Source organism: Bos mutus, chromosome 1 (genome assembly GCF_027580195.1).
Source record: "Bos mutus isolate GX-2022 chromosome 1, NWIPB_WYAK_1.1, whole genome shotgun sequence".
Lineage (NCBI taxonomy): Eukaryota > Metazoa > Chordata > Mammalia > Artiodactyla > Bovidae > Bos > Bos mutus.
In genome coordinates, this window is record NC_091617.1 from 129,079 (window position 1) to 155,961 (window position 26,883).

General features: G+C 47.5%; 2 protein-coding genes across 2 annotated transcripts in view; one reads left to right on the forward strand and one right to left on the reverse strand.

The window, feature by feature from the left end:
• Positions 1 to 330: 330 nt before the first annotated feature.
• Positions 331 to 26,883, forward strand: part of RCAN1 (regulator of calcineurin 1) — a 119,827-nt gene continuing 93,274 nt past the window's right edge. Inside the window, exon 1 of the mRNA XM_070365155.1 lies at positions 331 to 731. Coding sequence (XP_070221256.1) covers positions 495 to 731 — 237 coding nt within the window. The 5' untranslated portion in view covers positions 331 to 494. The remainder of the gene's footprint in view (positions 732 to 26,883) is intronic.
• On the reverse strand, positions 22,086 to 22,668 carry LOC102286781 (chromobox protein homolog 3). The gene is given in 2 exon segments (XM_005901609.3): positions 22,086 to 22,566; positions 22,569 to 22,668. Coding segments are annotated over 2 exon segments (543 nt in total). The 3' UTR covers positions 22,086 to 22,123.

A 26,883-nucleotide genomic window follows, 5' to 3' on the forward strand; every position in this document is an offset into this window, starting at 1 on the left:
ATCTCGCTTAAATCCCCCAAAGTTGGCCTCTGAGCCTCAAAAACGTCACCAGATGGGACCCACAGAAGCGCTGCCGCTCTAGCTGTCATCCCTGTGCGCAAGACACTGCCCGGCGCCTTGGGCTGGCGTCCGCTGTCAGAAAAGCGGAACTGGGGAAGGAGCTCTTGGCCCCTAACCAACATGGCCTCTCTGAGGCTTCAGACTGAGGGCGGCAGCCTGCAGATCACGTGAGGGAAATCGCGCTCTTCTATTGGCTTCCTCTGCTGGACGGCCACCGGGACAATAACCCACGTGGGCCGGCCTTAAAGGGCCCGCGGCTGTCTCCGCCGTAGCTCTGCCCTCGGTGGCCGGGGCCCCCGAAAGGAAAGGCGGCGGGCGGGGCCGGGCGCTCTCCTGGAGCCGCGGTGAGCACCGCCGGCTGCGACGCGAGCCCCGAGGCGGCGGACCAGAGAGGCGCGCGAGGATCCCGCGTGGGGCCGCGCGGGCGCGGGGTCATGGAGGACAGCTCCACCGGGCCCCGGCTCGGGGCGGCGGCCGAGGCGCGAGCGCAACCAGGGTACGCGCTGCGGCCCTTCGCGGCGTTCTCGGGGGCGGCCGGGCCCGACGAGGGCGGCAGCGACTGGAGCTTCATTGACTGCGAGATGATGGAGGAGGTGGACCTGCAAGACCTGCCCAGCGCCACCATCGCCTGCCACCTGGACCCGCGCGTGTTCGTGGACGGCCTGTGCCGGGTGAGGGCCGGGCGCGGCGGCCCGTCGGGCGGAGGGCGGACACTTGTTGCCGGGACGAGGCGGCGCCGAGGTCCGGGGCCGGCCCGGGGCAGCCTCTTCCAAGCCGGATCGCCGGCGGAAGAACGCAGCGATGTCCCCGGCCACCCTGCCTCGGTCCCTCTCTGTCCCGGCTGGGGTGGGAGCGCCCTCCCCGAGATCCCGGGTCCCCTAGCACCTGCCGGGCCGCGCGCTGCCCGCCCAAGGTGGGGATCTTCATAGGGGTTTGCCTTTCACCTAGGCTGGCTGGTAACCACCTCCCAGCGACGCCCCTGCCCTTCGCCCCCGGGTGTGAACTGGGGTGAGTTAGAGGGGCGACATAGCAGGAGACGATCGGAGCATGAATTAGCTGCCCAGATGGCCGGGGATGCGCGTACCCTCACCCTGAGGCTGGGGTCGTTCCGGGCACTTTACTTAACTCCTTTGAGGAGGGGTCGCTTCATTCATAGGGAGGAGGAAACAGAGACATTTATCCGCGCGTCGTTGACTCACTATACATAAATAGGAAGGTGTCTCCGCATTCTCAATCTGTACGCCTAGGAAGGAAAGCCAATGTTTGGGTGAGGAGCCGCGGTGGCTCTTTATCCAGCGCTTGGCCAGTTTTGGCCGAATGGTGTTGGGGGGAAGGGGCCATTTGCTAGGCCTTGAGGATAGTTAGTCTGGAATCCCGCTCCCTGAAAGGGGGTGGGGGGCGGGCAGGGGACAGTCAGTAAAGGGGGAATTGGATTTTGTTCTCTGTTTTTATTTTCCCCTCCAGATCCCCACATTTTAGACACGTTGGAGAGTGAGGGGGCAGGTATGAGTAACAGATGGTGGTAGGGAGGAGGGATTTATTTCTGATCTGCAATCAATGTGCAGAATAAAATGTGTACCTCGGCCAGCGTTGCAGGATAAAGTCTGCCTTTGAGAGAGATGCCCCATTAGGGGAGCAGCTATCAAAGAAAGTGCTGCTTTCGGATGCTTGGCTCTGAGTCCGCAGTTAACTGTCAGTGAGCTGGAGTTGAAGGCGGCTGCCAAGAGGGACACCATTGGAACAGAGAATGGTGCCCTTAAGACCCATGTGTTTATCAGGTACAGGCCCATCTACTCTCAGAAAGGATGTCCAGTGTTATGTGCTTAGATAAGGGTCCATGCATGGTTTCTAAAGCTACAGTTGGCACAAATACAGGGTCTAACTCCTTTTACTCTAAAACCTTTTCTCTTGAGGCTGAGGTCTGTCAGCATATGGAGTCTCTTTCTTACCGGTTCTAGGCTGTCATGCCAAAGGAGCAAGATTAGATCATACAAGATGCCGCTTGTGTGCCTAGCAGTCTCATAGTTTTGCAGTCTTCCCTGTGTCAGAGACCATCCTCAAATTGCTGCATCTGAAATGTTGCCCACCTTGCAAGCTCTTCACTTTAACAAATGGGTAGAGATTCTGCTTTGAGCCAGGCACTCACTGTTCTAGGCTCTGAGGGCACAGCAGTGAAGAAAAGAGCCTTCCTGCCTTCAGGACTGGCATTTTTGTTGGGAAAACAAGACAATAAACAAATATATATGAAATAGGTCAGGAGGTGATGGTACTATAGGAAAAAAATTGGCCTTAGGAGATGGGGAGGGGAGATCGTTTACCAGAAAACAATTGGAGAAAGGCTCACTCACAAGGTACTGTTTTGAGCAGAGACACCATTCATTTATTCTTTTACTGTTTAGCGAATGCTTCCTGTGCTTCAGGTGCTGTTTTAGGCCTAGTGTACAGAGTGGCGAACACGATGAGCTTTCTGCTTATGTTCTAGCAGAGGCTGAGGAAGGGGGAGACAGTTTTAAAAAGGGGGTGCACAGGTGGGAATCAGGCTGATGTGATAGGGAGTGGCCGAGGAGAGGACAGGGAGGCCGTGCCAACCAGAGCCTAGCAGGGACACTGCGGTGGTTCCGGAGGTGTAATGAAGAACCGGTTGGTGGGGGCAGGACTGAGGCAATCAGCAGAGAGTGTTGGATGGAGGGAAGTCCTGTTGCTGGGACCTTAGGGGAGGAACCTTCTGGCAGGAGCTACAGACATAGAGGGATGGAACTGAGGTGGTGAAGCAGCGAGCTGCAGGTTAAGAAGTACCTCAGCTTGCCCCAGCTTTCTGATATCATTGGCAGAACCAAGCTGGCAGCCAGGAGGCTGGGGACTCCAAGCAATGCAGCTGGTAGGTGGGGTCAGGCTCAGAGAAGGTGGAGGGGGCAGAACACAGCTCTGGGATCAGTGCCGGTAAAGAGGACCTGCAGAGAGTCAGCCTGCAGCCCATTTTTCACCGAGTGGCCCCAGAAGGCCACTCTGCACTGCTTGGATGTGGCTGGCAGGAAGAAGCTCCTCATGTAGATGTTGTGTGGTGGGCATCCAGGCAGCGGGCATAGCAGATGTGAAAGTTCCAGTGCAGGGATGAACGAAGGCCTTTCCAGGGCCCAGTGAGGGTGGTGGTGGTGGCCGAGGTTGGATGCAGCCAGGGAACTGTTCTTTGGGAGCCTGGGAAGCCCTGGGAGGGTTTCGGGTCCTGTTCTAATTAAAAGCTAGCTGGAGAATGGCTTTGGGGAAGAAGGTTGGGTGGGCAGGAGAGGCAGCAAGGAGGCCCCTTGTGAGGATCTTAGCTTGGGTTGTCAGGAGAGCTGGCCAGGTGTTTGCACTAGGTTGGTGGGGTTGGAAACCTTGCTCTCTTCTCCATTCGGGGCTCAGGAGCCTCCGAATGTGGGCTGGGGGAGCTCTGTGCCTTGGTTGCCCATCTACAGGGTCCTTCAGACCACTGGAGAGCCTTCCAGTAGAAAGCTAGTCTCTCATTTAGCCAACACCACCCCTCCAGGTGGGAAGATGCGGCTTCTGAGATTTCAGTTGGACAACTTTATCATTTTGGAATGTCACCTTGGGGTGCTGTAGTGAAAATGTGATTCTACTTGAGGTCGGCGGTGTCTGACCCTTGAGTAGGCAGACTGTTAACTGTGTTGCCCACAGAGGTCCCCTTTGTGCTGGTAGTCTGGCCACATGGGTATCTTTACCTAGTCTGTTGGAGGGTCACCTGGGTGAGTGACAGTGTCTTAACCCGTTAAAGCTACTGTAACAAAATACCACAGACTGGTGGCTTCTAAACAACAGGAACTTATTTCACACAGTTGTGGAGGCCAGCATGGCTGGCTGAGGGCCCTCTTGTGGGTTGTAGGCACCTTGGTGCCTTCATGCGGTGGAAGGGAGGAGAGAGCTCTGTGGGGTCTCTTACAAGGGCACTAATCCCATTATGAGGGCCCCACCCTCATGATCCTTAATGACCTCTCAATAGCTGATACCATCATCTTCGAGGAGGAGGACATCAATCTATGAATTTGGGGGAAACAGGCATCCAGAGGGTGGCAGGTGATGTGAAGGAAAAAGGCTGTGTCAGTGTTTTTCCCATGTGTTCATGTCATTCTCTGACCTTCATCTTAAAGGAAAGAAAGAAATTGACCTGAACTATCAGTTCATTTCCTGGTGGCACAGACAGTAAAGAAACCACCTGCGATGCAGGAGATCCAGGGTTCAATCCCTGGGTTGGGAAGGTCCCCTGAAGAAGGGAATGGCAACCCACTCCAGTATTCTTGCCTGGAGAATTCCCTGGACTGAGGAGACTGGCAGGCGACAGTCCATGGGGTTGCAAATTGTCAGACAGGACTGAGCAACTAACATCATTTCATTAGCGAGTTAATATTGGAAGCCCATTTTCTAGCTATCACAGTTGGATCTGATGTGTAAAATGTATTTTTGTTAGCTGGATCATCATCCAGTATTGTAAATTATTTATAATCAACATGTTCATTAATTGTTTATCTAAAAAATGAAGCCATATCATCATTAATTTCAAATAATATTAGTCACTTCAAGTAATATATTAGAGAGATTCACACCATTACAAATAAATGAAAACTTTTATTAAAATAAGATTATTTTTCTGTTGTACAAATGTTTGCTTAGCATATTCCACTGCCGTATTCTTTTTGTGAACCTTTTTGCTTTTTACTGAGAAAGCAGAGCTGTGCTTTGCACCAGTAATTACCTGTGCTTTGGATTGTTGGCAGCGGTTGGCTGGTTCCCTGGAATAAGAGTTCAGTTAGTTGTCACCAAGCTAACCAGAGGTTTAGAGTTCTCACATAATATTGTTAGTTTCCAGGCAGTAGAGATGGTTCCATAGAGTAATGGAAACGAACACCATGTTGTCTGAGCCATGAATGTATATTTGATCGAAAGGCTAATTTGGATAATGCTAATCATAGAAAAATTCACTCTCCTAGTGAATAAACTCACCTTTCTTAAAACAAATGCCCATGTAAGATTTGTGATACTGCCATGCTGCTGCTGCTGCTGCTAAGTCACCCCAGTCATGTCTGACTCTGTGCGACCCCATAGATGGAAGCCCACCAGGCTGCTCTGTCCCTGGGATTCTCAAGGCAAGAACACTGGAGTGGGTTGCCATTTCCTTCTCCAATGCATGAAAGTGAAAAGTCAAAGTGAAGTCGCTCAGTCGTGTCCGACTCCCAGCGACCCCATGGACTGTAGCCCACCAGGCTCCTCTGTCCATGGGATCTTCCAGGAAAGAGTACTGGAGTGGGTTGCCATTGCCTTCTCCGGATACTGCCATAACTTTCCTTTAAAAACATGAAATATCCTGATGGTCATGAAAGGAGTTGGAGTGGTGTCCTTAAATTCTTTTTATTAGTGAAAGCCCCTGAGCAGCTCGCGAAACGCCTGTGCCCAAGCCCCTCCAGACCAACTCCAGTCTCATCCTGGGAGTCTTGGCCTGGGAGACTCCCCAAGGTGATTCTAATTGGGAGACAAGATTGAGGATCATTGTCTAGCCAAAAGGGGTCTAGCCTGACCAGAATCGTTGTCATATCATGAACATATCCTTGAGTCATTGATCACTGGTTCCACTCTCAGCCAGATCTGTGCTTGGTCTCCTCCAGTCCAAAATGAGAGTCAGGGCCATGCTCTGGGGCCTCCCTTCTCCTAAGCGCCATTTGACCTCGTGGCTGTAAAGCAGGGTGACTGGTCATCAGCCCGAGAGCCCAGCCTTTGGGACAAGGAGCCCAGCCTTTGGGACAAGAACAAGAACACCTCCTTGAACATGGGCTTGCCTTGCCTGGCCGCCGTCCTCATCCACTTGTGCTGCTGCTCGCTCTCCTGCTGCTGCTAAGTCACTTCAGTCGTGTCCGACTCCGTGCGACCCCATAGAGGGCAGCCCACCAGGCTCCTCTGTCCACAGGATTCTCTCCACCAGACATCAGATCCCAGACTTGTCCTCCCGAAGCCTGTAGTTTGGTAGTAAACAAGTTGTCACTCAGCAGTGATCTGATGATTGAAACGTTGGGGAGATCCCAAGTGGCACAGCTGAAGTGCGTGGTTTCCACTTGTGCGGCTGTTATGTGCTTGGCCATGTAGCTGTCTGTGCCTGTCCCGAGTCAGTTTGTGGCAGCGTGCTGTCAAATGTGACACTCCGGAAGCAGAGTTGACAGTTGGGCTCCGTTGCAGTGTGGCACCCCCACCTGCACAGACCATTGGCACTTCTCAGCCTAGTGTCATCGGCTTTCTCAGACTTGAACCGACCTCACCTTTCCCCGTAAACCTCCTCAAGTGTGGAGAGATCTTAAGCCAATATTGTATGCTTTAGTTTATTTGGGAAAGTTCAGAATGTTCTAAGTTTAAGAAAAGCCCACCTATTACATACGTGCAAAGTTTACAGTTATCCACCGTTTCCCTAATTTCAGAATTTCTGGCTCATGTATAAACAAACAGAGAGTATATTAACATCCACAAGGTTCTTTTGATCTCTCCTCCCTGTTCCCCTCCCTCACAAGCATTCGATCCCCTTTTCAGCTCAACCCGTCAGCACCCTTCATTCAGTGCTCAAAGCACGTCTTCTTCAGTGCAGTCGTTTTCAGGACTCTTGTCAGCAACTACAGACATTTCAAGCCCCAAGACAATTACGTAAGAGAACCGGAAAAAAAAAAGGCTTTGTGATAGAACAGCTGAAGCAGAGGCTGTTTGATTCCAGTGTTTATATTTCAGGCTCTACTCCTTTTAAAAAGGCCAGCAGATGACACGGTCCATTCTTTTTGCCTACAGGCCACCCCCTGTTCTGTGCCGGCCCCTCTCCTGTCACGGTGATGGTGCTTGTGCACGTCAGTGTGTGTTGGGGGTGGGCTGGGGAGTCGCCTCCTCAGTGTATGTTTTCTGCACACAATTGTTAGGACCCGTTTCAAGGGCTGAGGAGTGCTAGTCATTCAAAATACAATTCAGTTGCGACAGAGAATTTTGTCCTTTGTAAATACTAATCAGCACATGGAGACGCTGGCACTTAATGAAACTGTAAGTGACTCTGCTCTGTCCTCTGAGCTGCTGCTGCTGCTGCTAAGTTACTTCAGTCGTGTCCAACTCTGTGTGACCCCATAGACAGTAGCCCACCAGGCTCCCCTGTCCCTGGGATTCTCCAGGCAAGAACACTGGAGTGGGTTGCCATTTCCTTCTCCAGTGCATGAAAGTGAAAAGTGAAAGGGAAGTCGCTCTGAGCAGTGATGGGCTCTACCATGGCCATACCGGAGTGGGATGCCATTCCCTTCTTCAGGGGAATCTTCCTGATCCAGGGATCGAACCTATAATACTATAAAAGAATGCGATTTTAGACTGCACTACTTAATGTAAATAAAATACCTGATTGATAGGTTTACAGCAACAGCTGTCAGTCCATATACTTCTGAACTGAATGTTCAGGAAACTAAAGCTTTTTTTTTTAAACATTGGGAAGGCTCAGTACTTTTCCTTTCATTACTGATTTCAGCAGGTGCAATATGTAGTTCCCATGTGTAATCATAATTAACACCAGAGAACAAGGTGTTTGAGGTTGGCCTGAATTCAGAATTAAAAGACAAAAATGTTATTGGATTCAGAAAGCTAATATTGGAGTTTTTTTTTTTTTTTAATTCAACAATAGCTTGTTTTACTTTGTCACCTTTATCATTTTTGTTAAATTTTCTGCTTTACCTTACTGATAATAAAATAGTTTCTGTTCATTTACGTGAATTGCTTTCTGTGTAATATATACCATTTCATCATTTTACAAGAACTCTATGAAATTGGTACTATTATTCCCATTCTACAGATGTGAAAACTGAGGCCAGGAGAGGCCAAGTAACCTGTCCCAGGTCACATAGTAAGTGCTGGCCCTGTGATGCAAACCTGCTTTCGTGTTAATTGCTCAATCATTTCAGACTCTTTGCGACCCCATGGACTGTAGCTCACCAAACTCCTGTCCATGGAATTCTCCAGGCAAGAATACTGGAATAGATCCCCTTTTTCAGGGGATCTTCCTGGCCCAGGGATCAAATCCCAGTCTCCTACATTGCACAAAACTGGTTTTAGCCAACTCCAAAGCCTGTTCTGGAATCATCTTACAGTATGCAGTAATGCACGTGAATTTTTCATATCTTTCACATCTTATTTCATCCCTAGGATAGCTCTATGAGTAAAGTTCTTTTATCCACAGGAAACTGAGGTTCCGATGAATTACAACTCTATTATTCTCTCAGCCATTTATGTTTAACAGATATATTTGAGTGCTTTTGGTACATCAGTTGCAGTCCTGATGACATTCATGAGTTCAAGCAGAAGGCAGTACCTGGGTGCTGGAGCCAGACAGACCTGGATTTAAATCCTGGCTCCATCACTTCACTCATTTATTCATTCATTCAACTCATTCACTCCTTCCTTCAGTCATTCATTCATTCACTCGTTCAACAAGTATTTTTTTAGGTAATATATTGTTTGAATTTTATTTTTATTATTGTCATTGAGTTTATACATTTTAATACATTTAAAAAAATTTTTTGAATGTAGTAATACATTCACATTGTTCAAAACCCAGAAAGTATTAAAAGGTATATAGTGAAAAGTCTTTCTCCAATCTTGATAGCCAGTCCTCTAAAAATTAACTATGATTTTTGGTAAATTTTCTGCTTCCAGAGTTTCTATATGCATATTTGAATATAACATAGGTATTTCACTAGACTTTCATCTCTTTCTCCTTGACACACTAAAGTTGCATATTTGCTTACTGTTCTGTATCTTTATGTTTTCCCCACATAACGGTATAGCTCGGAGATGTTTCTATAATGGTACACAGAAAGGTCTCATTTTTTCCTGCTGCATAGTATTCCATTGCACACATACTATACTTTGTTTAACCAGCCCCTATTGGTAGATATTTGGTTTGTTTCCTTATTTTTCCTGTTACGCATGACTTTTCCATGAGTCACTTCAGATGGGTGGCAGAGAATTCGTCTAGTCAAAGGGCATATTCATTTTAACACGTGTTTCTCAGGGCCTGCTGTGTTCTGAGCACTGTGCTGGTGGCAGGGCCCTGTATAGGACCCTAGATGAGTCAGTCAACATCCCCAGGCCCCCAGTCTGCCCAGTTGCAGAAGGAGGACAGTAACCCCACCCCCATAGTCTCGGTGAGGTCAGTGTGAGAGGTCACAGCCCTCGGTGAATGACAGATAGCAGCCTTCCTCCTGGTGCTCACAGGCCAGCAAGGGAGGACACGTGATTGTTTTTTTTAATTGTATATGCTCTGTAAGTCGGAGAAGGTGATGGCACCCCACTCCAGTGCTCTTGCCTGGAAAACCCCATGGACGGAGGGGCCTGGTAGGCTGCAGTCCATGGGGTCGCTAAGAGTCAGACACGACTGAGCGACTTCACTTTCATTTTTTCACTTTCATGCATTGGAGAAGGAAATGGCAACCCACTCCATTATCCTTGCCTGGAGAATCCCATGGAGAGACGAGCGTGGCGGGCTACAGCCCATGTGCTCGCAAAGAGCTGGGCACAACTGAGCACACATACACACACACACATGCAAGGGCTTAACAGATCCATAACAAACCACCTGCCCTTGGGCAAGATGTGCACCCAGACCTCCGCCGCTTCATCTATGAAGTGAGCAGGTTGAGCTGGACCAGCTCAGTGAGGTTGCTTCCAGCTCTTCCGTCGGTGGAGTGCGGCCCCTTTGCCCCTTGCTGCCCCGTAGGATTTCCCCAGCAGGAACTGGCTCAGCAACAGAATGTTCCCTCGTGTGACCGTGACTCTACTTCTCTTCCATCTGGCTTTCCAGCCTCGCGCCTGTAGGGGAGACAGAACCCTGCCTCTGCCTGTCCTAGGTTTTCAGCTGTGACTCTTTAAGAAAAAGATGGATTTCAAGAGAAAAACAGTTATTAATGAGTGCAGCATGCATCAGGGGGGAGAACCCTCAGCACGACAACGTAGAGACTTAGAACTCGGCTTGTACAGCCTCTTCAACAAAGAATAAATTGATAAGAGAAACGGTAGGAGGGAGGGAAGCCGTTTCAGGCTTCCAGCTCACTGCAGGGAAGTCAGTTCATGGGAGGAAGCTGATGGGCACGTTGGCACACTCCTCCATGAAAGTCTGGAACATCTCCATTAAGAGGGTCATTTATGTCCTACCTTCAGGCAGGAAAGAGAGGGAAGATGGAGGTTTCCGGCATATGTGTTTCGTAACTGCCTTCAGCCCCAAATAACTTTTATGTTGAAGAGGCATACTTAGGGGGTGACATTCTGGCTTCCCCATCCCCACACTCCTGCCTTACCCTGCAGTGGTCCCTGGGAAGCCTGTCTGCCGGTTTGTGGAAGAGAGAAGGTCAATTTCAGTCACTTAAGGCTTGTGTCTGTAATTGGTCTTGGAAATTTCATTGCTCCAAGAGGAACCTGTGTCAGAGACACTCTACTTGACCCCACAGCCAATTCTGTCCAGTTGCCATTTGAGAGTTTGCCAAAGGTTTATCCTTACAAAGCCAGAACACTTGAGTGGAACTTTTCTTTTTTTAAAAGTTTATCCATTACTAGGGGCTTTTCCAGATCCCCTGATAGTCATTTATTATTGACAGGGTGACCGTATGCTCCAGTTTGCCCATCTCATCCCAGGAAGGTTACTAGTAGTCCCTTCTTTCATCTGAAGTTTGAGTGATCTATTATATACGTACTTAGTAATTATACAGTTTGTGATAAACACCCTGTTAGTGCTTACTGTTGGCCAAATATTTTATGTACATCGTTAAATTTCATCCTTCTTGAGCCTAGTTGCTCAGTTGTGTCTGACTCTTTGCAGCCCTATGTCCTGTAGCCTTCCAGGCTTCTCTGTTTGTGGGATTCTCCAGGCAAGAATACTGGAGTGGATAGCCATCCCTTTCTCCAGGGGAATCTTCCCAACCCAACATTGCAGGTGGATTCTTTACTGTCTGAGCCACCAGGGAAGCCTACTCATCCTTCTTACAACCTTCTGTGATAGATACTGTATTTGCCCATTTTATAGATGACAACATCTTTCTGCTGCCTTTGTGAAGCTAATCAGCACATAGAATCCTGTGGCAACTGGGTATCAGATTCTGGGCACAGCTACAGAACCATGGCAGAAAGAACCTTGGGCTCAAGCTTTCTTCATTTCTGCAGGGAGGAATCAAGGCTCAGAGAGGTGCTGAGGTTTCCTAAGGGGGAACTCACTACATACTGGCAGAACTAGAATTTTCTCCCAGCCTGCCAGTTACAACGCTTGTCTGATTTCCTGTGCAGTGATGTCCTCCCCTGCTCCATCCCCCAGCTCTCACTGAGCACGCAGAGCTGTTGTTTAGTCGGCTGAGTCGTGTCAGAATCTTTTGTGACCCCCTGGACTGTAGCCCGCCAGGCTCCTCTGTTCCATGGGATTTTCCAGGCACAAATATGGGAGTGGGTTGCCATCTCCTGCTTCAGGGGGCACCCAGGGTATGTGGATAATGAGGTGGACATCCAGAGTCTCATCAGCAGGAACAAGAAGAACTGTCACCGCGCCACCGTTAGGGGCCCCCAAAGAGCAAGGTATCTGTGGCCGGTCCTGGTGGAGGGACAGAGGAGATGGTGTCCTGAGAACTAGTCCCTGGGCTGTTCGAACACCAGCGCCCACCACCAGGGGGAGGTCACCTCACATAAGTTCTGCCATAGAGACTGGTGGTTGCCTTAGACTTTATTTCTGGCATCAAAGATTGAAAGTGCATTTTCAGAGGGGGAACTCCCTCCTTGTGCTGCAGAAGAAGCTATCGTAATCATCGGTGTGTAATTGAAAGCTGGCCAGGGGAGGAGACCCTCCCTGCTGCTGGGTAATGGGACCCCCTTTGGTTCCAACAGGGAACAAGGATGCTGTGCCTCAAGGAGTGACCCTCCTCTTCCAGCTGCCCCGAGTACACGCTGTGACGTCCTCCGCCCCCTCCTCTGATCTGTGGTTACTTGTTCAGACGGTGACTCAAACTATCAGCGTAAAGAAATACAAAGAGAGCTCACTCAGATGAAGCAGGCACTTCACTGCAAAGATAAGGGCAATTTTCTGAGCTGGCTTCTGCCATTAGGTTGCTACAGAGATTCATTTTCAAAGCAAAGCTCGAGCTGCTGCATAGGTTGCCAGACCCCTGTGGTGACCCCTGTCCTCCGAGGAATTATCTGCTGCCCAGGCGACAGGGTGACAGTATTGTTCTGGGCTGAAGTCAGGATTTGGGACAGTTTGGGTAGATCTCAGCTCTGCTCACTCAACCACCTTTCCATCCTAAGGTGCAGATCTCAGATGGTGATGGAGAACCCTCAGGTCGGAGTCAGCTGTTGTTGTTCAGTCGCTGAGTCGTGTCCAACTCTTTGTGACCCCATGGACTGCAGCATGCCATGTTTCCCTGTCTTTCACTGTCTCCAAGAGTTTGCTCAGACTCACGTCCATTGCGTCTGTGATGCCATCCAACCATCTCATCCTCTATCACCCGGTTCTCCTGCCCTCAATCTTTCCCAGCATCAGGGTCTTTTCCAGTGCGTCGGCTCTTCCCATCAGGTGGCCAGAGTACTGGAGTTCAGTTTCAGCATCAATCCTTCCAGTGAGTATTCAGGGTTGATTTCCCTTTGGGTTGACTGGTTTGATCTCCTTGCTGTTCAAAGGACTCTCAAGAATCATCTCCAGCATCACAGTTCGAAAGCATCAATTCTTCAGCACTCAGCCTTCTTTATGGTCCAACTGACTGTAAACTCCTAAAAACAGACCACTCACCAGCAAAACTCACTGGGTTACAGTTCATGAACTGGCCAGGAAACCCTTGCAGACGTCTGGCAACATCTCTCCCTCTCTGGAACAGCCCCAGTGTAGATGTATCCTTCAAACTTAACCACCTGTTTGACCCTGACACAGCATTTCCGGAGCTGTTCTCATGTTTCACATCAACTCTGAATTTGTGTATTTCTTCCCAATGATTTATAGGTTTTCAGGGCACGCTTGGACCCCAGTGTGCTCTGTTACTTGTAATTTCCTTGATATAACTTGGGAAATACCATCATTGAATGGTCAGGAAGTCTGTAACCTCCACGTTCAGAGTAGTCCCATTATTTGGAACACATTTAAGATAATGACCTAGTTCTCACTACTGTGAACATGCCTGAGACAGTGGCATAGATGAGTTGGCTGGGCGTAGAGAGGTTATATGTTTGGGGGGTGACTTCCTACATTTTTTGGAGGGTAGCTAGCTATGCAGAGGACCAAACAGAGTCCAATGTGCGTATATCCGTGGCTTGGAATGAAGCAGTAACAGCCAGCCTGTGGCTGAGATTGTGAGCACATTCTTTATCTTATATCGTAAAACAAGGTCTGGGTGATCCTTTACCCTACTAGGATACGGTGAGAATGAAATACAGCAAGGCCATGTTTGTGATAATACTTGAAGGCAGAACATACCCTGAAATGATCTATTTAGTCTTTATCAAGGACTTTATTACTTACTTTATGATAGAGGTTTTGTATTGAATCAGTTCAGTTCAGTTCAGTTGGTCAGTCGTGTGCAACTCTTTGCGACCCCATGGACTGCAGCACGCCAGGCCTCCCTGTCCATCACCAATTCCCGGAGCTTACTCAAACTCATGTCCATTGAGTCGGTGATGCCAATGTATTGAATAGCCATTTCATTTTTATTTCATTTTCCTTTCTTTTCCTCCTCTGTTTTCTCTCCTAGACAGCACAGGGACCACACTGGCAGGATCACCTACTTGCAGGCTTTCTTCTTGCCTGTTGTTCACTTTATTTTAATGGCTTAGCCCAGAGTGAAAGTGTGTAAAAGAGAATGCACGCATTACCCCGAGAATGCCCACCTTCTTTATGGACAAATGCCTATGTTCCTTTAGGGCTTCTCTGGTAGCTCAGTGGTAAAGAATCCTCCTGCCAATGCAGGAGACACAGGTTCAATCCCTGGGTTGGGAAGATCCCCTGGAGAAAGAAATGGCACCCCACTCCAATATTCTTGCCCGGGAAATCCCATGGACAGAAGAGCCTGCTGGGCTGCAGTCCACGGGGTCGCAAAAGAGTCGGGCATGACAACAACCTACTTTACTTTGGTGTTGTGTGTGTTAAAAAAAACCACGAAGAGTCAGACACAATTGAGCAACTGAGCACAGCACAGACATGTTACAGAAGCAGTAAGATTCAGTAGTTACAAGGGTGGACTCCAGAGTAAGTAGGTCTGAATTGTGAGAACTTGGTCAAGGAAGTTATCTTCCCCGTGCTTCAGTCCCTTTGTGAAATGGGGTAATAAAAATATAAGATGAAAAGAGCATATAAATAAAGGGCTAAGAATAATACCTTCTAACTGTTAGCAGTTTTATTTCAATGATTACTAAAATGCAAAGACTATTGTATCTGAGATTGCTCACTGCTGTAACCCTGTGCCCAGGACAGTGTCTGCCACCAGGTCTCCTGCATTGCAGGCAGACGCTTTACCCTCTGAGCCACCAGGGAAGCCCCAATAAATATTTGTGCAGCAGTGAAAATAAGACATTAACATTATAAGGAAAGTATTGCTCTTTTAAGTTCATTAAATGTTAAGCCTTATTTTCCCAGGAGTAATTTTAGGCACCTCCAGATGCTGCCTACATTATTTTAGCCCAGTAGACTCTGCTGGGCTTCCCAGGTAGCTCAGTGGTAAAGAATCTGCCTTCCATGCAGGAGACTCAAGTTCGATCCCTGGGTCAGGAAGATCCCCTGGAGTAGGAAATAGCAACCCACTCCAGTATTCTTGCCCGGAAAATTCCATGGATCGAGGAGCCTGGCAGGCTACAGTCCACGGGGTCTCAGAGAGTCAGACATGACTGAGCAGACTGAGCACAGAGGCTCTGCAGCTTTAAAATTGTTGCACGCGCACGTGTGCATGTGCTTGTGTGTGTGCATACACACCCACGCCTGTATGAAATTGACAAGCTTAGATTTTCCTCAACATTTAGGCTACTGTTCTGAAATGTATTACACTAGAAGACTACCCTGGCTTGTTATCACTTGTAATGCTTAGGAAACTATGTTTTAACGTGAATGAGTGTCGCCACAATGTTGAAAACAAAGAAAACTATAAACACTTAAAAAAATAAGTCAGTAAGATACTGGACATAAAAACCATCAATTTTATCTGAAACAAAATCATTGATGATGAAAAGAAATCCTAGGCTTCTCCACACACACACATACAATCCTGTAATTGAAAAATATATTGTCATCTTTGCTGGTGAGGTTTTCCCCCCTCCCACCATCCCTCCCTTCTTCTTTCTCTCTTTCTCTCTGCTTCCCTCCCCTCCCTTCTCTCTCCTTGTTCATAGAATGCCTTTTTGAGGACACATAGATCTTTTCAGAAATTCATTGTCATCTGCTGAATCCCATGTGCTAGCCAGCCTCTGGCCTCCTTGATAGAAGGGAGCAGGTCATTCTTTGCCAAATCTTGTCCGAAGGGGGCAAAGTCAACTTGTGAGCTTCTTATCTCTGAACGCTGCTGCCCTGGTTTCCATCAGATTGTGCCAGGAAAGATGACCTTCCTTAATGAAATGCATGCTGTCTGCTTAGTACTCAGTAGCCTGCTGTGCTTTTAATTAAATGAACCAGTCTTTAAAAACTTGAGTCTTATCCCCGGAGCAGCATGGCACCCACAGTCTGTCCCCAGGTCAGCCGTTCCAGATGGTTACATCAGAGAGCGGCACCCGTGGGGACTGAAGATTGGATCGAAGGGCTGTAGCATGGTGTGATCTGGGCTCATAGTTCTTGGAGCGCTTTCTTTGTGCTTTCAGTCCAGGATAACTCAGCCTTCATCCAGCCTTCCAGTCAGACTTTAGCAAGAAGTTACTCACCATTGTATTTACGTCTACACCTGTGCCTGGGTGTTGTTGTTCAGTTGCTAAGGCGTGTCTCACTCTTTGCCCCTGCCCCCTGCCCCCATGGACTGCAGAATGTCAGGCTTCCCTGTCCTTTACCATCTCCTGGAGTTTGCTTAGACTCATGTCCATCGAGTCAGTGATGCCATCCAACCATCTCATCCTCTGTCATCCCCTTCTCTTCCCACCTTCAATCTTTCCCAGCATCAGGGTCTTTTCCAATGAGTCAGTTCTTTGCATCAGTTCTTCTTTGTGCTTTGAAGACTGCTGCTGCTAAGTCACTTCAGTCGTGTCCGACTCTGTGTGACCCCATAGACGGCAGCCCACCAGGCTCCCCCGTCCCTAGGATTCTCCAGGCAAGAACACTGGAGTGGGTTGCCATTTCCTTCTCCAATGCATGAAAGTGAAAAGTGAAAGTGAAGTCGCTCAGTCATGTCTGACCCTCAGCGACCCCATGGACTGCAGCCTTCCAGGCTCCTCCTTCCATGGGATTTTCCAGGCAATAGTACTGGAGTGGGGTGCCAGATTAATTCTTTATAAAATTTACATTTGGTCATTAAAAGCATTAATTGAAAATATCTCATCCTTTTCTCTCATTCTGTTTCTTAGAAATAACCTCTAGGTTTTATTGTACTCTTTCATATATAGTCTATATACACCATGTGTCTGTATTTATAAATATCATATTATATACACTCTTTTGCTACTTGCTTTCTTAAAATATTGGACATCTTTCAATAGACTCAATGCATTTCTTTTGATAACTGCCATTTCTTAGTAAGAATGCAATGTAATTTAACCAGCAATTCTTTTTTCTTTTTTTGTTAGACTTTTGGCCATGCCATGTGGCCTGACCAAGGATCAAACCCATGCCCCCTGCAGTGAGGGTTCAGAGTCTTAGCCGCTAGAGCCCTCAGGAAGTCCCAGCAGTTCCTACTGACAGACATTTAGTTTGTTTCTAGGTTGGATGTTTTGTTTTTGTTTTTTCTTATTATGAGGAGCATCCTTACACAGACCTCCCTGAGTGTCCAAGGGGGACCCATTCCAGGACGTATGGTTACCAAAATCTACAGAAGCTCGAGTCTCTTATGGTAAATGACATCATATTTGCATGTAACCTTCGCAGTTTACATGCTCTGTGCATGCGTGCATACTTAGTCACTCAGTCGTGTCCAACTCTTTGCAACCCTTTGGACTGTAGCTCGCCAGGCTCCTCATTCCATGAGATTCTGATGAGAATAAGGAGAGTACTGGGGTGGGTTGCTCTTTTCTTCTTCAGGGGATCTTCCAACCCAGGGGTCGAACCTGGGTCTCCTGCACTGGCAGGAGGATTCTTTACCCTCTGAGCCACCAGGAAAGCCCCTATAAAGAATGAAACCAAAACGCAACGACCAAACCTTGTTGGTATTTTGAGTGATTCCTTTGGGTTGATAGTTACTTTGGGATAATTGACATCTTTATATATTATGTTGTTATAATGTTGTACTGGGCTTCACGGATGGCTCAGATGGTAAAGAATCTGTCTGCAATGTGGGAGACCCAGGTTTGATCCCTGGGTTGGGAAGATCCCCTGGAGGACGAAATGGCACCCCACTCCACTATTCTTGCCTAAGAATTCCATGGACAGGAAGCCTGGCAGGCTACAGTCCATGGGGTTGACAGAGTGACTGACACACAGTGTGGTTCTACTTCCCGAAGCCATCTTTTATGCCATACGTGCAGGTTTGGCATTTTCCATATGCATGTATATGTTCTTCACATAGAGCGCCTATATATTTCTTTAGTTTGTTTTTATGTTTTAGGTTTTTCAGTGTAAATATTTTCATGTAAGCTTAAGAAATATATTAAAATATGAGATCTCCTTTTCCATTATACTTCCTTTTCCTTTCATGTAAAGGGATTGTTGTTTCCTGCATATTGATTTTGTAACCATCTGCCATACTAAAGCCTCTTACGGTTTCTTCTGCATTTTGCAGGTGTTAAATCACATCATCTGTAAATAGTGACAGTCTTGCCATCCTCTTCATAATACTTGTGTTTTATTCTCTTATCCACACGGCACTTAGACACTAGATTACAGGAGCAGCAGGTGTCATCTTTGTCTTGTGGCCAGCCCTTGTGGGAAATGTGCTGGTGTTCCACCATTGACCTTAACCTTGGCCAGGCAGTGTGGTATTTTAACTCACCTCTGGTATCTCTGACAAATACTTGCCTGTCCTAGACCTGGTTACACGCAACAGACACACCCAGCTGTCTCATTGCTTTTCTCTTACCTAGCACTCAGTTCTCCTTCTAAAGAAGTGACTTCAGCCTTTTGGCCAAAGTCAACATCTTCAAGTAGTTCACCAGACTGACCAACAATGCAAAGGAGAAGAGGAAAGGCACCAGCTTTGTGTTCTCTAGGTCTCTTAGAAAACATGGATCCGTTCCTTTGGCCACACATGTGCCAGTTTACAAAAAAGGTAATATTGTAGACATCAGGGAACTTGATACTTGTGGGCACTGTTGACAATGGAGTGCCCCCAACTGTTCCCACGGCAAGACTGGACGAGCCCACAGTGTGACCTGGCGCACTGTTGGGATCGTGGCAAACAAGCAAGCTATGGGTATGGTTCCTACCAGGACAATTTATGCCCACACTGAGCATATTAGGCTTCCTAAGAGTCTAGATAGCTTCCTGAAACATGGGAAGGGAAATGACTGGAAAAAGAAGAAAGCCAAAGGGGAACGTACTTGGGTTCAACTGAAGCTCCAGCTGGTTCCACCCGGAGAAACACACTTTGTAGAAACCTGCAAAAAAGGAGCTTGAGCTGCAGGAACCTATTTGCTATGAATTCATGGCTTAATAGGTGTGAAAAAATAAAGGTCTCTGGACTATAAAAAACAAAGAAAAAGAAGTGACTTCAAGAACATTAAAAGCATTTTTATTGTAGTATTGTTGATGTACAATATTATGTAAGTGTACAATGTAGTGATTCACAATTTTTGATGATTATACTCCAGTTGTACTTACTATAAAACATTGTAATTTTTCATGTTGTATTCCTATATTTCTATATTCCTCATGTTGTCCAGTATATCCTCATAGCTTATTACTTTTACACACAATAGTTTGTGCCTCTTAATCCCCTATACCTTTACTTCTTCTGCCTCTGTCCCTCTCCCTGCTGTAACCACTAGTTTGTTCTCTATCTGGGATCGGTTTCCGTTCTGTTATATTCACTAGTTTAACTTTCAGATTCCACATGTAAGTGATACACAAGTATTTCTGTCTGACTTAATTCACTTAGTGCTAAGTGACTTACCCTGCGAGTTCATCTGTGTTGTTGCAGATGGCAAAAATTTCCTTCCTTCTTATGACTGAGTAGTATTCTGTTGTATACACACGCACCACATCTTTCAAGAACACTCTCTGAACCCTGTGTCTCTGTCTGCACAGTCTGGATGCTGCTGATGGAGCGCCCTGTGTTGATGGAAATCTTCCGTGTCTGCTCTGTCCCACGTGATAGCCGCTGAGCATTTGAGACGTGGGTGTGCCTGTGAAGCTAAATTTTATTTCATTTAAATTAATTAATTTAATTAAAATTAATTTAAATCATGATCAACTATTGAGCACTTAAAATGCAGCTAGTGCTGCTAAGGAACTGAGTTCTTAATTTTGCATAAGTTTATTTTTTTATTTTTTTTATGTTAAGACTATGCTGCATGGCACATGGGTTCCTAGTTCCTCGACCGGAGATTGAACCTGTGCTCCTTGCAGTGGAAGCACAGGGTCTTAATGACGGGACCACCAGGGAAGTCCCTTAGTTTAGTTGAAGTAGCCACATGTAGCTATTAGCTCCAGCACTGGGCAGCACTGGCTCTTCAGCCCTAAATAACATGAAAGCCTAGGACGTGAACACAGAAAGGACCTGGCGGCTCCCGCTGTGCCCAGAGAGGTGGAGGCTGGCCTCACATCCTCGCACGGCAAGTTCATGATTAAACAGAAGAAGCCAGGCTCCCTCTTCTTGTCTCTGGCTTTTCTCACTGTGCTTGACCCTCCTCTTAACTCCTCACTTCCCACGTCCCTTCTTCAAATGACAGCCGAAGTCCAGGTGTGTACCAACTTACGCACCTTTGATAAACACGTCTTAACCCACTGACTTCTCCACTAAGTCTGGAGAAGTCTGGCTTTGGGGCTGGTGCAGATGTAGAATTTTCAGCTGTGTGGTCTTGCCCTGCAGGGCCAAGGCTCTCTTGTGAGAAGGGCAGGTGCAGTGGGTCCAGGCGTTGTGTCTGGCCTCTCTGCCAGTGGGATCAGAATATCCTTAAACACCTGAGGATGTCTAAGATGCTCCAGCATCCTCAGGAACACTCGTTCTGTGCCCTTTCAGTTCACGTTGTCTTCTGGTCCCATCCTTAAACGACTGTAAACATTGGTGCTTCCAGCATGACAGCAGGGCATTGCTTCTTGCCCCTTGGCTAATCTAAACCTTAAGAGAACTCAGGTCCTGCAAGTCAGGGAAGGGGATAAAGAAAGCAGAGCCTTAGAGAAGGCCCTCAACTGGGGACACCAGGGTAGAGGGAGGACCCTGAGTCTTGAAGGACCCCACGGCCTTGCTCTTGAGGCCCTTGGAATTCTTCCCGCCTCTGCCAGCCTTTTCTTTTCCCTGGGGGTTCCTGGTCAGTCACTCAGGCTCACTGCTGGGGTCCTCCTTAGATGGCCCCTCTAGCCACTCTTCAACAGAGGCAGGAGGGACCCACCCAGGAAGGAACTCTTTAAAAAAAAAAAAATTGTTGACATAGTTGATTTACAGTGATGTGTTAGTTTCAGGTATATAGCAAAGCGAATCATATTATATTATATACAAAGCTATATATATTATATACATACATGGAAGTGGCAGTTTAGTCACTAAGTCATGTCTGACTCTTGCAACCCCTTCGACTGTAGCCCACCACATTCCTCTGTCCATGGAATTTCCCAGGCAAGAATCTTGGAGTGGGTTGCCATTTCCTCCTCCAGGGGATCTTCCCGACCCAGAGATCAAACCCCATGTGTCCTATATTACAGGCAGATTCTTTTCTTTTTTTTAGAAAAGTTGGTTCACTCATTTATTCCTGTAGATCGTAAACTGCCAATATTTTAAAACTATCTGATTAGGTTTCCAAGAACAAATCTGAGACATCCCATGTATCACAACCTTTCCTAAATATAGCACAGAGACTTCAATTTCTTGTAAAACAATGGTTCACCAAAAGGAGACATCAAGTGTCCATTTAACTAAATTTTGCTTTGCTATATTAAAACATACCAGAATTTTTCTACTTTTTTCATTTGGTTGGGAAGGTTGTTGATAGTGATAAAAATTTCCCTTCCAGGGTTTCTGCATATAAAACTGCATTTATATGCAGATATGGATGCAGATTCTGATAGGGATGCTTTAAAAAATTACCGAATTTAAACTCCTTAATTTGTCTAATTAATTACAAAATTATTTAACTTGAAAGGTTAAGACTTAAATTTTCAATCTAAGTTGAAGTTATTTCTTATATTGCTCAAAATGATGTAATTCCAGAACATGGGCTTATCCATGGTTATGAAAGGCTGTTGTTTAAATATATTTACCAAAACAAAAACCACAACAAAAAATTAACTCCCAAACCATTTACATATGTCTTTTATGTATACACATATAAAAAACTTAGAATGGTCCTCAGGCATATGTGAGTTAAATGCAAATTCTAAATTCTGATTGAGTAATGACTATGGAGATTTCCTCCAACATTTAGAAAAACTGTTCTGTAATGCTGAGGAAATAATATACCATGGTATCAAATTCTTTCCTACTGAAGGAGGCAACTACAGAAAGCTTTTATTTGTTCAAAGTAACCAGTGCTACAGATGGAAAAAAAAAAAAAAAAACCCAATGTAACTTCCCCAATATTACTTCAAAGCAAACATATCAAACCTGATTTTCATTCAGTTCAGTTCAGTTCAGTTCAGTCGCTCAGCAGTGTCCGACTCTTTGCGACCCCATGAATCGCATTAGAATGTAGTTATTTCTTCACACTAATAAATAAAAAAACCAAGACCCACATTTTTATATATATATATATATATATATATATATGGCAATGCAAACAATTATTGAGCCTCATCTTCTGGACAAGAATGCCAAGTTAGTCTCTCTTCATAAAAAGCAATTACAATTTGAGGACACTTCATATTTGCCTCTTTTGCCAGTACCAAGTCTGCCTCATCAGAATCTTTCCATTTCATGAGGAACATTAATTCTCCACTGCCGTCTGTGGCACCAATTATTCGTTCTGGATCAAGACCTCTGACAAAACCTCTCGGTTTATCAGCAGCATCTCTTTTCTTTGATTTGCTATCATGAGATTCACTGTCAGACAAAGATTTTCTTTTTGTTCCATCTTTTTCTTTACCAGCTTTTTGAGGATTAAATGCTTCAGTTAACTCTGGACAATCTAAATTTTCTTCAGGTTCCCGAATACTGTCTGCATCTGTAAACCCCTTCCACTTAAGGAAATACTCCTCCTTCCCGTTCACGACACGGTGGTCCAGTGCTTTTCTACTACAAATTCTTCAGGTTCTGCCTCTTCAACTGTTTTACTCTTTCCATTTTGCTTCTTTCCCATTTTTTGCAATGTAGTTTTGTTGGAGGCCATTTTTTAAATTGCAGACTTGAAGAGCTATTATTCACTGCCTCTGAGCTGCTCCAGGTCCCGGGTCTGCGGTGTCTCCGGCCCTGAGAGCTTCAAGCTCCAATCACACCCGAGGGGCTACAGGTGGATTCTTTACCGCTGAGCCCCCGGGGAAGCCCATACATACACATATATCTACTCTTTTTTTTTTTTCTTAGATTCTTTTCTCATATAGGCCATTACAGAGTATTGAGTAGCGTTCCCTGTGCTCTACAGCAGGTCCTTATTAGGTACCTCCTTTACTTGTAGTAGCGTGTACGTGTTGATCCCAAATGTTCCAGTTTATTTCTCCCTGCCCCTTTACTGGGCTTCCCCCTGGTGGCTCAGACAGTAAAGAGTCGCCTGCAATGTGGGAGACCTGGGTTCGATCTCTGGGTTGGGAAGATCCCCTGGAGAAGGGAAAGGCTACCCACTCCAGTATTCTGACCTGGAGAATTTCATGAACTGTGTATAGTCCATGGGGTTGCAAAGAGTCAGACACAACTGAGCGACTTTCCCTTCACATGTATATATATTATCATCTTAGAAAGGCTTCCCTGGTGGCTCAGCTGGTAAAGAATCCTCCTGCAAATGTGGGAGACCTGGGTTCGATCCCTGGGTTGGGAAGATCCCCCGGAGAAGGGAAAGGCCACCCACTCCTTTATATTCTGGCCTGGAGAGTTCCATGGACTGTATAGTCTTGGGGTCACTGGAAGGAATTCTCCCCTTTCTCTGGTCATGGTCAGCTTAGCCGTTAAGAGTGCAGGACTGCCTGGGGTCCAGCCCAGCTCCGCCCCTCCTTCCACGAGGCCGGGCCACGCTCCACCCGGTCTGTGCCTCGACTTGCCTGCCTGGAAAATGGGGGTGGTCACCCTCAGGGCCCCTCCCAGGGATCCCAGTGAGGAGCGTGTGAGTCCCTAGATGGAGCGAACTCAGAGAGCCTGCCTTGCCAGGACACCCTCCACAGAAAGACATGACAGCTGTCCCCATCCTGAGGGCAGGTGACATCCCCCCAGGCCTGGTCCTCCTCTGCCCCTCAGGGAAGCTCTAGATGCCGACAGATTTGGGGAGCGCTGCCTGGATGTACATGGATGGCTGAACCCCGTGGCTCCTTTCCTGGTTGCATCACACATACAACCTGGCTTGGCAGAGGGGTTGGCTGGTGTATTTGACCGTGGGTCCCAGGCCCCTTGGGGTGGTTTGTCCTGCCCCCATGACCCCCGTTGGAGTTGTTGGGGTGTCAGCTCCTCAGGCGGGAGGAGGGCCTGCCTCCCGGAAGCCTGATCACACCCCCCCACCATGTTTCTCTTTCTTGGCCCAGGCTTCCATGGTGGCTCCGATGACGGCACCCACCCGCAGAGCCTGGCCCCCACATGCTGGAATTTGTGATGAATACATGGCTTGTGTACACTCATCGCAGAGTCAGTAATTTGCTAAAAGGTCAAACTCAGCTTGATCAGAACACAGCATATCTAGGATTCTAGTCCTTCTGTGGATGTTGCTACATTTTTTTTCCCCCATGATCAAGGAAAAATCTTGGAGAACTCTCTTAAAATCTGGGTAACTTTTCCTCCCTCTGGGATGATCTTTTCCCCTGCCTCTCAGCACCATCCAGAGAAGGGAAATGGAGCTCCAGTGACTTGAGCTCCACTGTCTATGCAGCACCTACTCTATGCCAATGCCCAGGGCAAGGGGCACACCTGGGGGCGCTGAAGCAAATGCTTGTGTGGTGTGTATTCCATGCCAGGCGCTGTCGTACATGCTTAGCAAAATGGATGGATTTCATCCTCACACAGACCCAGGCAGGAGATGCTGTTCTTGTTCCCATTTGATGGATGCAGTTGCTGAGGCCAAGGAGCCTGCTCATCACTGCACAGCTAAGTTGGGGTGGGGGCAGGACTTGAACCCAGAGTCTGGGTTCTTAACCACTCCCCCCTTACCCTGACTGCCTGTCCGCTCTGGTTCCTCACTTTGGCTGAAGCCAGCATCCCTGGGTAGTACTCACTTGCTGTGAGTACTTTTTTTGTGTGAAGATGCTGAGGCCTGGAGAGTCAGTGTACGGGCCAGTAGCCTGCCTGGGGTTCGGACACCACACCCAAGGCCCTGACTGCAAAGCCCACTCCTCCCTGGTGCCTAGAGGCTTTGCCAGTCCCAGCCCCTGGACTCTGCCCTCCTGCCCCTTCACATCACCCATCAAGCCGAGTGACTTCAAGGGGCTCCAGGCTCTCCTAAAGGGAGTGCCTCTCCGCTCCTCTATCCCACAGAACATTCTCATATTCTTTCTTTTTTTCTTTAGCCGCATCTCTGACTACAAAATTGTTCTGTCTCCCACACGTGTGTTGGCTGGTCATGTTTCCTCTAGCTTATTGCCTCTGGACAGCTCTTATCGTTTGCCTGTTCAGCTGCTGGACTGTTTGTTTTAGGCAGGCCCACTGTCCGACTCAAGGGTCAGGACCGAAATTCACCTGAGTCCATCAGTTGATACATAACATCTCTGCCCCTCTTCTGGCCTGCAGTGACTCTGAAAACAATCACGTATCCTTGGCGCTGAGTAAGGGGATGAGATGGACCATGTCCATCCCCCAGCCATCCAGCCTCAATCAAAAACCAAGGGTAGGAACTTCCCTGGTGGTGCAGTGGTTAAGACTCCATGCTTCTACTGCAGGGAGTGCAGGTTCAATCGCTGGTTGGGGAGCTAAGATTCTGTATTCCACGTGGTGCAGCCAAAAAAAAGGCAACAACAAACAAAAAAACAAGAGTAGAGTGGCAGTGTTTTCCTTGCATGGAGGGCGAGGCTGCACCTGGTTCCTCCTGTCTGGGGCCTGGCATGCAGGAACCTTCCACAGGCATCCATCAAGGGGACAACTGGGCAGCTCCCATGTATTAGATGGGAAGACCCAGGAAAACAGAAACTTCCCAGAACTTCCACAAGAGAGAACACCCACAGCAGTTTTCTTCACGGTTTCCCAGACATTTCCCCATTTCTGTATTCACTGAACCCTATCTCCTGTTCTGAAAACCATGCACACCTGTTCTCTGGGTACATCTCACTGAGGCCCAGTTCCTCCAGTCTCTGGGAGGCTCTGTGTCCATGCCTACAAAACCCACACAGTTATTCCAGTTCAGGCCGCCTCTCCCCGCATCCCTTGTCTAAGAGAAAAGCCAAGTGGGTTCACGCACGGGGACCTTCCCATCTATACAAGAGAGCAGTAACACCAGCTTGCTTAGCATCCCTTCAGAACTTCCCTGAAAGGAAGCTCGTGATTTGAGGTCGCTCCTCAGCCCATGTCACCAGCTGAATATTATTCATAATAAGTGTTTTATAATCTGTGATGATGCATCCAGGGATCTGTCCAGCGAGGGTGAGCTTTGCATGTGGTAAACACAGGTTGTGCCTTGTCCAATAGCCATAGGCACTCTGCAAGCACACAGTTGACGGGTGGAGGGTTCATTCGCTTTGTGTCGAAACACACGAAATCGCCAGTATCTGAGCATTTTTTTTTAATCTAAAATTGTTGATGTCACACCTCCCTCTAGGATCAGGTTTCTCGTATGAAACCGTCTCAGTGACCTTCTCTGAAACTGGAGCAGGATCGAGGTCCTCATATGAAGACCCGGTCCATATAAACTCGAGTTACGTTTTATTGAAATCTAGGTGAGGGAAAATTTAGCTCATTTTGGAGAGAAGGCCAGCGCATCCAGCCCTGTCACATGACTGTGCTTGTGGGCCCCCTGTGTGCCGAAGGCCCCTCTGCTTAGAACCCAGGGCTCGATCCTGTCTTCATGCTCCTGTAAAGTGTGTGCTCAGTCCCTCAGTCTGTCTGACTCTTTCCAGCCCCATGGACGGTAGCCCACCAGGCTCCTCTGTCCACGGGATTCTCCAGGCAAGAATACTGGAGTGGGTTGTCATTTCCTCCTCCAGGGGATCTTCCTGGCCCAGGGATCGAACCTGCATCTCCTGCGTTGGCAGGCGGGTTCTTTAACCACTAGGGCCACCAGGGAAGCCGCTCTTCATGCTCCCAGATGCCCTTAAAAGGAGCAGCACCACGGCCCCTTCCCAGGTCTTCCTGGCTCCCAGTCAAGTCAGGCCAGTGAGGTTTTCCTGCGATTGAAGACTGACGTTGCCTAGTGATCGCTAAGTGCATAGAAGTCACATAGGAAAAACTGGTCAGGGACAAGACGGCCTCAGCCCAGAGAACG